Source organism: Agelaius phoeniceus, chromosome 15 (genome assembly GCF_051311805.1).
Source record: "Agelaius phoeniceus isolate bAgePho1 chromosome 15, bAgePho1.hap1, whole genome shotgun sequence".
NCBI classification, from domain to species: Eukaryota; Metazoa; Chordata; class Aves; order Passeriformes; family Icteridae; genus Agelaius; species Agelaius phoeniceus.
Window position 1 is genome coordinate 15,535,161 of NC_135279.1, and position 13,894 is coordinate 15,549,054.

Genomic DNA, 13,894 nt, shown 5'->3' on the forward strand with positions numbered 1-13,894 from the left:
AATGTTCCTGCTGACCACGTTTAACTTTCAGGATCTCAGCTGCACCAGGACTGAAACAGCTGCTAACATGTTTTACAAAGCCTTTGCCACCAGCCAGCCCAAAGCCTGGCAGGTTATTAGTAAACCTCCAGGGGGATTTAACAAAGACCTGAAAAGTTGCTTGTAGAAGAGAGAAGATAGAGGTAAAGATAGAGGTAAATCTTGATCTGATGTAGAACAGGCAGCTGTGAAACACAGGTGCCAGCACAACTTTGAAAAAAGAGTTTCTTAGAAGGAAGGATGATTTTGGACAAGGTTCTGTCTTCTGGGAAAGCTGCAAGCCCTAGCTGTGCCTGTGGAGCTGCACCCAGCAGGCAGCTCCAGCACCCAGCAGAAGCTCTCAGGGAGAATTCCTGACCCTTTTGGACATTGTGCATCCTTCAGCCAGGTGTGCCAGCAGAGAGGAAAATCTGGCTGCAGAGGCTCAATGGCCCATGGGTGTCACTGCTGTGGATTCATTCTGGCTGTGGAGAAGGAGTCTGAGGTGCTCCATTCTCACCAAAGCAGGGACAGAGTCCCTGTGCTCTGTGCCACAGGGGCCACCTGACAGCTGCCCCCACGAGTTTGTCTGTGGAGACACAGATTCATAGGGACCTTGATGTGAAAAACCTTTTAGCAAGAGGATTTAATGACTCATCAGCCATGGAAATAACTCTCTCTGTTCTCATCTGCCAGGGCATTCCTCAGCTTCATAGAGCCACTGCAGACAATCACTGTCCCCTCTGTTCACTGCCATTAATTCCCTGCAGCTTAAATTTCAACTGATTTAAATGTTGCTTTAATGTCCCTTTATAAGGTTTTCCAAACAAAATGATCTCCTAACCTTGATCCATCAGGCTTATGTGTGAACAGAGTTGGGACAGACTGGGGGTTCTCTGAGCTACCCCACTAATACAATTCCTGGTGAGTTTCTGTGCACCAGTCTGGTAGAAAATAGCAACAGTGTGAGCAAAAAACATCTTTAACATTTTCTCTTTATTTTCAAGCAGTGGTGTCTATATCCAGAAGTGCTGGCAGTAGGCACCTGCTCATATGGTTGCAACAGCAACATAAAGAAACATCACATCTCAACTCTCTCAACTCTCACATGAGAGAAAACCTACCTAAATACACCTAATTTTCAGCTTAATGTGGTCTAGCAGGTGTTTTGGGCAATCAGACAAAAATAAATCTTCAGAGCAACCTGTCAAAGAGACAAAGACAGCCTGAGCTCCTGGAGAACATGGGGAATTTCACCTGAGCAAAATGTGAATAAGGGTTTAAACAGAGAGGTAGGAAGCTGCTCCCAAAAGGAGGACACACAACATCTGGCAGGATGCTGGGATGCTGCACCATCTCCATCTGTGGCCCAAATTCAGCAAAATATCTGCCATGTCTTTCCAGAACAGCACCTTCAATTTAGCTCACTCTGCAGAGACTCTCACTCAGCCCTGGGATATACCTAATAAAAGTCATTGTCATATCTAATATTCATATTAAAGAATCAGGAGGATCCAATCTAGGCCTGAAAACCTGAAATACCCCAAATGCATTTAAAACACCACCAATATAGGTGTCCTTATTTAAGTATCTGTCAAATGCTGGCAGTGTTCTCAAAACATGAATCAGGACAGAGCTATTTTATTTCCAGTGGAAATGTCTGAACCTCATTTAATCTGTTTCAGCTTTTGACCTGTCAGAACCCATATGGGATGAAGCATTGAGTGAATTATGGAAAATCAGCAACTTCTGCTGTGCCCTAATTATTGATCAAAGGAGAAGGTAAGCATTTGCAGGGTCCACACTTGAGTGAAATGCTTTTCCTACTCAGAAAAAGAGAAAGTTCAGTGCAAGCTTTTCTTCAGTGCTGCTGCTACCTATATTACCCAACTGTGACCTGAAAGTGAAAACAGCTATAAACATGTATGAATCATCTTCTTATGTGAATTTTATCCAAGTTCAGACAGGTAGCCTGGATTGTTGAGCTGTTTTTACCTTACTATGCTGTGGTTTAAAGCAAACTTGAGGTAAGGAAATGTACATGTGTCAGTTTTAAAGCTGACATTGTTCCTCTAACACGTGAATAAAATTAAAACAAATCTCAGTCCCATAAAAAGCTGGATTCTGCAAGCTGGGGAAAAAAAAACACATGCTGTTTACTCCTGCCATTAATGCTCTCAAAAGGCATTTTCCTGACATAAAACTCATTTCCACCCCTGTTTTGGTTTTGCAGCATGGCAGCAATAATGTTTAAGCCCGTTGGACACCACCTCATGGAACGTGCTACAAATCAGCTCCATGGGGTGAGCATCCCACTGCTGGCTGCAGCCCTGACACCCTTCCAGGGCTTCCAAGAGGGAAGGAAACCCTTTAGCACCAGGTGAAAGATCAAAATAGAACATTTTGGGCTGTCATTTTAAGAAGAGCTTGCTTGGATGTTGGAGTCTGGGAGGATAAATCAATGGAGGTTTCAGCTTCAGAAGCCAATTTGGAACAAAAGGCAATGTAAAAACATTGAGCTGTCCCAAGGGCCCCACAAAGTCCATTTGCATCTTGTCTGTATGCTCCATGCAAGGGAGTCTAATTCCAGCACTTGCCAGCTATTAGCACGTGCTAATGAGGCTCCTGCAATTCCAGTCCAGGATGAGGACGGCAGGAATTAGACTTGGAGCAGTGGGAGAAGCATTCTGGCAATCAAGGAGCCATCCTGAAGAGGCATTTCTCCTCTGGTTACCACTAATTAAAGCCTCTTTTTGGCTCTTTTTAAAAAAGCCTCTCTTGAAACCCACCATTTGTGGTGGGTCCAGTCAGCCAGCGTGGAGGCAGGATGGGTCTCAGGGACACTCACAGAAGGTCACAGGGAGGGTCACAGGTTTCCTGCACTGTAACTGCATCTCCTTCCAGGGCAGCCCTTACCCTGACCAGGATCCCACTGATGCTGGGACACTGACTCAATAGGGACCCAGAAAAATCATCCACCTCGACCACCATGAGCTGGTTATGTCTATAGGTGAGACTGTAGGAACTGGAAACTAGAAACTGGGAAGCACTAAGGGCAAAGGCTTTATGGTATTTACACCCACAGTCACTGTACTTAGGCTCAGTCCCATATGCAAGGCTGTCCAACCACCTAGGAGAGACAGGAACAGCTCTGTGTCCAGGAGGGACATAGTCTGATGCCCATTTGGAGGGTTTATCTTGTATTCTGCATGGCAGTGGGGCTGGGAAGCCCAGAGGCAGTGGGAGCCACCAGTGTGACCTCTGTGCCCCAGACTGGAAAGCGATTTCATTACAGTCACACCCTGGCTGTGAGTTCCTCCTTTGGTTCAAGGAGACTCTCACCCACCTTGCAGGAGTGGTGGGAAGATGCCCAAATCCTGCCCTGCACAGCACAGGGAAAATGTCAAAATCCTGTCCTACACAGCACAGGGAAAATGCCCAAATCCTGCCTTGCACAGCATAGGGAAAATGTCAAAATCCTGCCTTGCATGGCACAGAGGAAGTGCCCAAATCCTGCCTTGCATGGCACAGAGGAAGTGCCCAAATCCTGCCTTGCATGGCACAGAGGAAGTGCCCAAATCCTGCCTTGCATGGCACAGGGAAAATGCCCAAATCCTACCCTGCACAGCACAGGGAAAATGTCAAAATCCTGTCCTACACAGCACAGGGGAAATGCCCAAATCCTGCCTTGCATGGCACAGGGAAAATGCCCAAATCCTGCCCTGCACAGCACAGGGAAAATACCCAAATCCTGCCTTGCATGGCACAGAGGAAGTGCCCAAATCCTGCCTTGCACGGCACAGGGAAAATGCCCAAATCCTGCCTTGCACAGCACAGGGGAAATGCCCAAATCCTGCCTTGCACAGCACAGTCCATGTCAGGACAGCAATGCTGGCAGGTCCAGTTCCACACACAGCACAGGCTCATCTCACACAGCACACCCACCACATGAACCCTGCATTTTGCCTGAAAAGAGCAAGCAGCATTCAGCTCAATCAGAAATGAAAGCAGAGCCCATTCTAACAAACGGGGAGGTAACGAGCCCCAGTTCTCCTCTTGGACACGGTCACAGCTCCTCTTAGGACCAAGCAGAGCTGGGAGTGCACAAGACAGGAAGAGGGCTCTTGGAGAACAGAAGAACCTGCTTTAAGGACATGACACAGAGCTACAACGACAAGGAGAGAGAGAAGTAGAAAGAGACATACTGGAGAAGCTGACCATTGCGAAATGCTGACACCGGTCTCCTGTGAATTCGATCGGACACCTACCGGAAGAGAGAAAACCAGAAAGAGAGAAACAAGATAGCAAAATGACACCCAAACAGGCTGAAGTGAGGCCCCTTCTGATCCCTTCCACGGCTCCTCTCTGTCTGCTTGCAGCCTTGACCCTTACCTGCAGCCCTAAGCCCTACCCAAAGCTGACACCAAGAGCCATCCCTGACTAGAGCACGCTACATCCACCGCTGTGCCCGGGAGGGTTTAAGTAGTGTGGTGCATTTTTTGTCTTCAAACATACTTTGCTTAGGATCTGGCATGTACAATCGCAAAGGCAGTTTCTCCAAACATCTCTGTCCGAAGAATCCATTTGGACATCTGGAGGGGAAAAGGGGAGAAATCACAGAACATGTCTGGCACAGTTCTTGAGGCTAAGGTCAGAAATAAAAAGTGCATTGTGATGAATGGAAAAAATAAAGGCTTTACATGCGTATTTACTCTTTGCTTTCACCAGGCACCTGCAACATCAGTGCTCCAGCTCTGGTTTAGGCCTGGGTCTTCAAGCAGGCAGCCAAACCCCTCCTGCTCTGTCCTGCTCTGCCTGCCTCCTTCCTTCTCACCTGCTACAAGCACCAGCTGGCAGGAAGACTGAGATGGGCTGGATGCTACTCTCAGAGACTCTGTGGAGCTGCTCTGCAGACTGGCAAGAGGCACCAAAAGCAGAGAGCAGCTGCTGAGGCGACAGCGAGCGTTGGGTGTGGAAAGCATCACCCCATGGTGACCCCAGAAGTACCAGGGGTGTTCTCAGGGTGGTTAGAGAGAAAGCACGTGCAGAGTCTCTGTGTTAACAGAGAGGAAGGGACAGAGAAGAAAGCTGAGCTGAGCTGAAGGGGTCTCACATGCTGTGAGAGGCTCTCTCAGGCTCTGTCCTGGCCTGGGTCACCCGATGGGCCGAGGTGTGCCAGCCCATGGGCACCAGCTACACATTCACAGGATGCTCAGGTGGCAGGGAAGGTGCCCTGCAGGGCACTGGCACCAGCCCATGAGCAGCTCCTCAGAGCTGAGCCAGGTGTGGGGAGCTGCAGAACCACCCAGGGTGAGCAGCACTGCCCCCTCTGCAGCTGCAGGTGAGCCTGGGGAGCCATGGGAGCCCAGCCTGGCGTGGTCAAACACTTCTCCCCCAGGCACTTGTCTCCCTCCCTCACTTCACATCTTCTGGATATTCCTTGGATAGTCCTGCACAGGATCCCTAATTTTCTTCAAGTCCCAGCTCTCCCCTCCCTGTCCCACAACTCTTTCCCTTCCTAGCACACCTCTCTTTCCTCTGAGCTTAAGAGGGCTTTATAGCATTTTAACATCTGTTTTTCAACTTTTTGTGAGCAGAGCTGCAGGCTCTGCACGTGACACATGTCAGACTTTCCTCACTCTCAGATGCCACCCACAAAATCTCACAGTGATCTGCAAGTGGTCAGCAAGGAAGGGACTGAAAGACACCTCATAAAACACAGATGAATCAGAGGCCAAATCTGATGTCTGTGGCTCAGCTCCTGGCCAGGCCTCTTCAAAGGACAGCAGGAGGTTGGAGCAGCCACAGCAGCGTCAGGGAACTGCTCCCAGCCTGTGCATCTGGTGGGGGATGGTCCACGTCCAGGTCCATGTCCATGTCCAGGTCCAGGTCCAGGTCCAGGTCCAGGTCCAGGTCCAGGTCCAGGTCCAGGTCCAAATCCAGGTCCAGGTCCAGGTCCAGGCTCCATGTAGAAACCCTTGATTTTTAGTAGTTGTACTTCATCATGGACATCCACTGACCTGGCTTTGGCACTTGATTTCTTGCTGGATTTCACTGCAGTTTGGGCAGGCCTGAGCTGTGCAAAAAAACCTGCTGCACCCTCACTGCCCATGGCCAAATGTGGGTCAGCATCTGGGTTTTTGGGACCTGCTCACACCTCTAAGGGGGAGTGTGCTGGGCTATTTGTGCACCCCAAACTGCTCATGGAGAACTTTAGGGCATGGCTCTGCACGAGGCTGGACTGAGCTCTCCAGTCTTACCCTTCAGTTTCTCAGTATCCAAGTCACTTCTGAAACTGAAAAGTGAACTCCCTAGTCAGGCAAATATCTTTGAAAAATTGGTGCTTTTTTCTCATTCTTGGACGTTCATCTTGGGGCACAGGAAATGGAGATGAACCAGAAATACCAAGAAAAGCTCAGCCCAAGGGGTCACCATCAGACATGAGGCCTGTTGGCCTTCTCTGCAATGGAGCAGAGGAAGCTGGTGCTGGGAAGTGAAGGAAATGCCCCACTGTCAATCAAAAAGCACAAACCTGAGGCACTGGGTGGCACAGACTCACAAAAACCACCCCAGGACTGGAAAAACCCTCCAGAGATGGCTTTGAGCAAGGAATCCAAAAGAGAAGGTGTCCTCCCAATCCTTTTTTTTGAAGTTTACTCATCACCTCTGACAGAGTCAGGAACTTATTCACAGAGTCTTCAAGGGAATCCAGTTTAGCTTGCAAGGTGCTTCCCATCTCTCTGGGATCTGACATTTCCTGGATGTTGTGAGCACACCAAAGGGCCTCAAGGCTGCTGCTGAATGAAGCAATTGTCCCACCCACCCCAAAAAGGGGTGTTTTGTCAGAAAGGAGCTAAAATTACCTCAGGTGCACACCTGCAAGAGGTCAGCCAAGGGTGGAACTCCAGTGTGACTGAGGCTGCAGGAAAGACTGAAAATTATGGGAAAACTGGTGGAAGGAAATAAAAGCCCAGAGAAAGAAATTGGTAAGAAGTGGGAAAAAAAAGCAAAACAAAAAGGTGTCAAAGAGGCTTTGATGCCATGACAGCTACCATACAGCCCATCTTCAGATCTCTGCAGTCAGCCAGGCGTGGGTGGGGAGAAGAGCTCTCAAGATAGAAGGCAGCAGACAACTGCCTTCCCTGTGTCTAGGACAGCCAGGGTTTTCATCTTGAGTTACTCAGTGATTCAGCACTGGAAGAAGTGACAGGAAAAATGCCCCCCTGAACAAGAGCACCTTCTGTCACCTCTCAAGCTTGTGTACAAGCTGTCAAGACAATGTGCCACCCCTGCATACCTGGGTTCTGGCTCCTCATAAGCAAGGCTGCAGGCAGAAGCAGTGACCAGAAGACCTTTGAGAGCATGCAGTGCTTTTGGTTTTTTTAAATCTGTCTCTAACTTCCAGGCTGCTGAAGATGATTTATTATTTATGACTGTGGCCCCAGATGTGACTTCAAGGAAAGAAATTTCCAGCATGCTTGGCACATGGTTCTCCCAGTCTGGACAGGAAGAGCAGTAGAGATCATCCCTTCTGCATTAAAATCTGCTACCTGTGGTGAGGGCAGCTCTTCTGCAGTGAGGGATACACCTGAAAGTTAAGGCTCCCTGCAGCTGAGAGCTGTGAGCTGGGAGTGATCACGGCCTCCTTCTTCCTGCACATTTGACTCAAGAGGCTCTGGCTGGCTGGCCCAGCAAAACCAAGGCCCTCCTTCTTTGGAAAACTCTTGCAGGGACTTCACAGCTGGTGGGCTTCCCTCCAATATCCCCGTGGGAGCTTGTGGTGCACTCACAGAGGCACAATGGGTCTCTCCCAAGGGAAGGGGACAGGGCTCTGTCTGTAGGAATGGTCCTGGGGAAGGCCAAGGCTGCACCAACCCCTTGCAGACAGCACCTTGTCCCCTCTCTGGCCTGAGTGGATACTCCCAAAACTGCCCTTGCTTAACTCCATCTCTCTGTGTCTAATTGCTGCCTCTGAAAATTTCTTGCAAATGCCATTGATAAAACTGGTCAGGGATTTTTCTGTCCAGATGCTGTTTTCTGTTATTGCTGGAAAATATCCCATTCTTTTAATTTTGACCTTAAGACCTTTTCTTTTTTTAATAACCCCATTTTGAAAACATCTGCAAAATTCTGCTCTTGGGTTCAGGATGAATTGCAGTGAGATATTTACATGGTAACAAAAATGCAGTAAGATGATCAGTCAAATAAAGCATCTCAAAAAGCACAAACCAAAATAGTTTGCATGACTCATTTTTATGATGTTTTGCTTATTGCTGAAAATTGAGGAACTTCGACATTTTGCCCCATATCAGGGCAGGGCAATAATTATTGTTAATTATTATTTGCTACTTTTGTTTTCCTGCTGGAAGCAAAATTTTTTCTGTCCAGCTGTTGCTCTAAATCTTGCAAGGGTAGGCACATTTCCTTTGCACCCCCAGATCTTAATTAAAATATGCCAAATTCAGTAGCTCTCATAAAGCAATCCATGTTACAGAAAAATATGAATGAGCAGGTGCTTCAAAATGACACAATAAAGACAAGCTGTAGCAGAAGGACACAATGCACTGAAGTAAGCAAATGGAAAAAAAAAATGTTTCAAGCACGTTGCTTTTTTGTGGGAAGGGCTGAAAAAGAAGACAGTTCTGTCATTGTCCCCTGACCAGTCCCAGATGATCAGGCTCTGGAGAGCCACAAAAGGCTGGACTCCACCAAATCACTGATGGGAAGAAGAGAAAGCACCCAGAATAAACACAAAGGCCTTCTCCAGAGCAGCTAATCAAGGCATGTTTGCTGCAGAGTGGAGTCCAAAGCTCAGGGACAGCCACTGCTGGCTCAGGGGTGGCAGGATCTGTGCCCCACTGAGCCTTTGCTGCTGCAGGATCAGCTCCCACACTCTGATGGCCTCAGGGGCTGATGCAGTCACTGTGCATTGAGCTGGAGGCACAGATGGGCCACTCGAACCTGCAAAGGCACCTGACCTCATCATCCAAGACAAACAGCATGCAAACCCCAGGGAACAGAGTCCTGGCTGGTTCAGGGGATTTGGAACAGGATGTGGGGATTTTCACCCCTCGCTCTCCACTTCCAGGGACATTGCAACACCTCCCCACAGGGCTGCTGGACACCCCTGGGACAGTGACGTCCCTGTGGCTGTGCAATGAGCAGCTGCTGCTGACCAAATGCCACTGGCAGGGGTGGAACAGCTCCAGGTGCCACAGGGCAGCTGAGCAAACAGTGCTGCCAGGGGGACCATGGCCACACAGCATCCCTGTGACAGTCACACCTTTGGATGGTGCTCTGGGAAAGCACAGGGGAGCTGGCAGCCTGAACAAAACTTCAGAATGATCTTTCTCTTTCCTGGGAAAATCTGCAGGAAACAATACTCTTGGGGATGTGATTTTGAAAATTGGTGACTTGGATTCATCAACTAATTTTAAAATGATCTGATGTTTTCTCCTTTTGCTTTGTTTTGTTTTTTATTCTCTCCTTGACTTTCGCTTTTTGCCTGAGGTGGGCCAGGCCTCTGACCTGCCTCATCCACGTAAGGCAGAGCTGTCACCCCAAACCCAGGCTGTCTGTTTATCTGTCAGCATTTGAAAATCATCCAGGCTGATTCTTGTGAGCACAACTGGTCCAACATGACGTGGGGTGCTGCTCCATAATACTCTTTAAGTCTTCTGCTCCCACACAAGATCCTGGCCCAGAGCAGATCACTTTGATTCCACTGACCACACAGAAGAGATGTGAAGAGCACTTCAGTGGGCAGAGAAGGCTCTGCAGTGATGAGACCTGGCCTGCTTGCTTTGTTTGGCTGGGAAGACCCCAACTGTACCTCATGTGTGCCAAGACCTAACTGGGAAAAAGAGCATTTCTGCTCTTTGGATAGCATAGCCCTGTGGGGCACCCAGCAATAAAAGGTTAGAGCAGCCTCCAAGTGCTCTGAGCTGTGCCAAGGACTCTCCAGGATGGAGGCAGATCCAAGAGCTGAGGCTGCCACTCATCCCAAGGCTCTGTGTGACTGGGCACAACAAACCAGGCACCACTGCTGTGTGCCCCAGCCCATCTCAGGGCCTGGAGACTTCCTTGTGTGCACCTCCTCTGTGCTCTGCTCAGACCTGTCCCTGCCCTGGAGGCAGCTCCTCAGGCCTCTCTGAGCAAAATGATCTGCAGAAGCCTTGGGAAATTCTTCCTGTCAAGATCCTGGAGCTTTTTAATTTACAAGGGATGCTGAGTCAGTTCTGTCTGTGTGTGGCTCTGTCATTTCCCAGGTTTATGCAGAAAATTTGCAGAATATTTGAGGCAGGTCCCACTTCTCCCATTTGACTTCCAGGTGGTCTGTTTGCAGAGTCAGGATAGCAACATACATTTTATTATGTTCAGGTATCCTTTGTGTAGGATTTACTTCAAATTAAGGATAAAATTATGGAAGGGCACAATCCAGAAAGACACAATTTCTGGAACAATCCAAGTCCATTCTGGGCTCTTCCTAGTGAAGAAAATGCTTTATCCAAGGTCTGTCTGAAGCATATTAGAAAGGAAGGGAGGAAGTGGGATTACAAGCAAATACTTTGTTCCTGAGCATTTGAAAGACCAGGAGGAACACGTTTCTGGGAAGCCTGTTATAAAATAATAATAAAAAGCCAGCTGCCAATTTAGGCAATATTTGTTGCAAATCAAGCATGAACCACATCAGGAGAAGAAATTATTGGAGAACTCATCTGCTGGTTTTGGTCCAGACTGCCAGGGGGGACATCTTCAGGAAGGATTTCCTGTGCTTCTGGGCATCTGCAAGAATGGAACCCACCCCAAGAAGCTGATTACAGGCTGGTGGCAGGCAGTGAACAAGAAGACTCCAAAATTCTGGTAGCTGGCATTGGAAAGGGTGGGAACATCACAAGGGTGCTGGAGTGGGGGGTAGAACCCCCTGAGCATTCAGTGAGGGAGGGCTGGAAGCTGGCACAGGGGCCAGATGATCCCCCCAAGGTCCTGCTGGCTCTGACTGGAACAGTGCCATGGAAAGAGCACATGGGCACACGTGCTGTGCTCCTGGCTGGAGCTGCTCATGTGGCTCTTGCTGATCTCCAAAGCCTTTGAAGAGGTTGTGAGCAGAACCTACTGATCTCCTCCATGCTCCTGGCTCAGAGGCACAGTCAGGCTGGAGGGCCAAGGCTGCTGTTGCAGAGATCAGAAATGTGCTTGGAAGCCTGTGTCTTTGCCTCTTCTCCTTTCTCCTGCATCTTTCACAAACCACAGCAGCAGATCTCCTGCCTTGGTGCAATGAGGAAGCCATGGAATGTATCAGCTCTTTGTTTGCAGGCAAAGTGAAGTCTGTTTATTCATCAGCATCTTCCCAAAAATCACCCTTGTCACATAAAATGGGAGAGCCATTTTATGGGAAACACTTTTCAGTTCAAATGCTTCTGCATTCCTCAATAGCTATTATCCTCTAGAATCCAGAAACTCTAAAATTACACCACTTCAACAGCCAGGTTTTCTTATCTTCAGTCTGAGATTTAATGATAAAAACACCCAAGGAGAATGAGCATCCAGGGATCTCCTCAAGCAGTAAGATCAGAAGTGACTGTGCTGTGTGGAAGGCATTGGGTCCCCTGGGTTTCTGAGAACATGGAGCCTTGTTTTTCTGTTTTTCTTGTTTTTCACCTTTTCTGGCAGATGAGCAGTGACAGTGCAGACCTTCCAGCACCTCCTTCTGGGAAACACCTTCCTGCCCTTCCACACATGCCTGCTCAGTTCCCATCTGGTTTTAGCAATTGGCACCTTGGAACTCAACAGGAAGGAAAGGATATCATTTTACCATCTGCAAAGTGAGGAATTCAGGCTTTCAAATGATATGAAATAATTAGGTCTGTTTGGTGTGGCACATAAAATCTTAATGGGATCCATCACTGAGTGTTCCCTCTGTTCATCATCTGTCAGAGCAGCCTGGTTGGAAGGTAGGCTGGAATTGCTTTGGTTGAAACAGTCGAGCTGCTGAAGACATTGGACAAGTACCAGAGTATTCTTCATTAGGAAAAAGTGATTCTTATGCATGGTAGGGGTTCAGGTAACTCTTGTTATAATTAGAAATTGATCCCATTTGAATCTTGATCTGCATTAGGTTCTTCCCAAAAGAAAGAGCCTTGAAATCTGTGCCTCTGCCATGACCACACTGCTTGCAGATTTGATTCATACACTCCTCCACACTTCAAGGGTTCAGCCCTTCCCAGAATGGAAAGATTGGAATTTCTGGGGCTTCCTGGGCTTCCTGGGCTGCAGCTACCCCAGAATGGTGGCTGTGACTTTAACCATCATATGGGGCTCCCCCCCTGTTTCCTGTGAGGAGCACTGACCAGAGGAGCCCACGGTGCCACCAAGAAGCCAATGGCAGTGACAACTACCCCAAAGCACAGGGCTGGGGGGACAAGGGCTGCTCCCACTCCCTGCACACATGGGAAATGTGGGAGCCACAGCTTCTGGTTTCTGTCCTGCCCAGCTCTTTCTGTGTCTAAGGGTGAGCCTGGGAGGACTGGGAGCTGCTCCTTCCACCCCAGCTGCACTGGAAAGCCAGAGCACAAGAGCTCAGCAGGATACATTTCCACATGGCCTCTTCTGCTGCTCCCTGCAGAATCAAAGGAGCTCTGGGACAAGGGAGGAGCTGTGCTCAGTGTGATCCAGCCCTTTCAGGCTTTCCACAGGGGGTGAGAGTTGTGTTCAGTGCAGCCTCCAAGACCTGAGGAGCTGAGGTACCTGATGAGCATCACATCCTGCAGTGCTGCTGGGTGACATCCACAGATGTGAACACCTTTGGCTGTGTCTCCACTGAGAGGTCTTGGGTTCCAAAGGGAGAAAATTATCAGCTCTGGGTTTCTGCAAGCTGGGCAGTGATGCCTGGGTCACCAGGGGAGCTCAGGAGAGGATTCCATCTGCCCAGTGAGTGCACACCCAGGGCACCACGTCCTGCTCACTGTGCAGGAGCCCAGGGGCAGGGACAGGTGAGCTCTGGGTACCTGCACCCCCAGCACTGGCAATCAGACTGCACAGCTTGTCCACAGGCTTGGGGGGTGAGGTGTGAGATGCCACTGGGCTGTCTGGCTCTGAACCAGGGGTGAAAAAGTCTCACATCCCATTCCAAATCCCTCAGGCTGTGCAGCCCCACTTCAAACCCTTCAAAGCTCATTTTAAGGATAACTTAGTACAGGTCTCTAGTTTTTCTTGCAGGTTTGAAGGGGGAAACAAACATCCCACACAGTGGTCACAAAGCTGCACAGAGAGGAGAAGAGCTGGGGGTTAACCCTGGGCCCATGAGACACAGGAGAGGTTGGGGCAGGTCTCAGTGAGGGACCCCCCCAGCCATGGGGAAGGAGGAGGCTGTGCCCCTGAAAATCTCCCTGATTGGAGAACAGGACCTGTCAGCTCAGGGAGAGCAAAAGGGACCCAAATTTCCTTGGAGCTGCAGAGGAGAAAGGGGAGAAAGGGAAAAGAAGCAGCCAGAACAAACATATTCTTAGAGGGAGAAAAGCCAGGAAAAGTGAACAGTGACACGCACACAAAAAAGGAAAATACAAATCCTCTCCCCCCCTCCCCACCCCTGCCCCTCTAGTGCCCCTTTCTGAACCTGCACAGCTCAAACTGCAATTGCCAGGAGAATTTCAGAGCTCCCCCCCAGTCTGGCAGTTGCACAAAGGTCTCCTCTCCCTCAGCCAAGAAATTTCCATATTGACACAAGAACTCCACTCACTTACTTGCACGACAGCTGATTAATGCCCTCGATGTAGTAGCACACCCCTCCATTGACACAATAGGACTTGGCTGTTTCGTTGCATTTTCTGGCATGCCCGGACCAGGAGGAGAGAGTTGTGGTTACTGCAGGGGAAAA

The 13,894-nt window shown here is 49.1% G+C and overlaps 1 protein-coding gene across 4 annotated transcripts in view; it reads right to left on the bottom strand.

Annotated features, from left to right (window-relative positions):
• The window catches only part of NRG2 (neuregulin 2), a 160,549-nt gene that overhangs the window by 18,221 nt on the left and 128,434 nt on the right, over window positions 1-13,894 (bottom strand). For 3 of the 4 annotated variants that reach the window (XM_077186503.1, XM_054642950.2, XM_077186504.1), the window contains exons 4-5: window positions 13,761-13,881; window positions 4,224-4,282 (exon numbers count right to left, since the gene is read on the bottom strand). In XM_077186503.1, the coding sequence (XP_077042618.1) occupies window positions 4,224-4,282; window positions 13,761-13,881 (180 nt within the window). Of the gene's footprint in view, window positions 1-4,223; window positions 4,283-4,533; window positions 4,611-13,760; window positions 13,882-13,894 lie in introns of all 4 variants that reach the window. The other variant, XM_077186505.1, reaches the window with a different exon arrangement.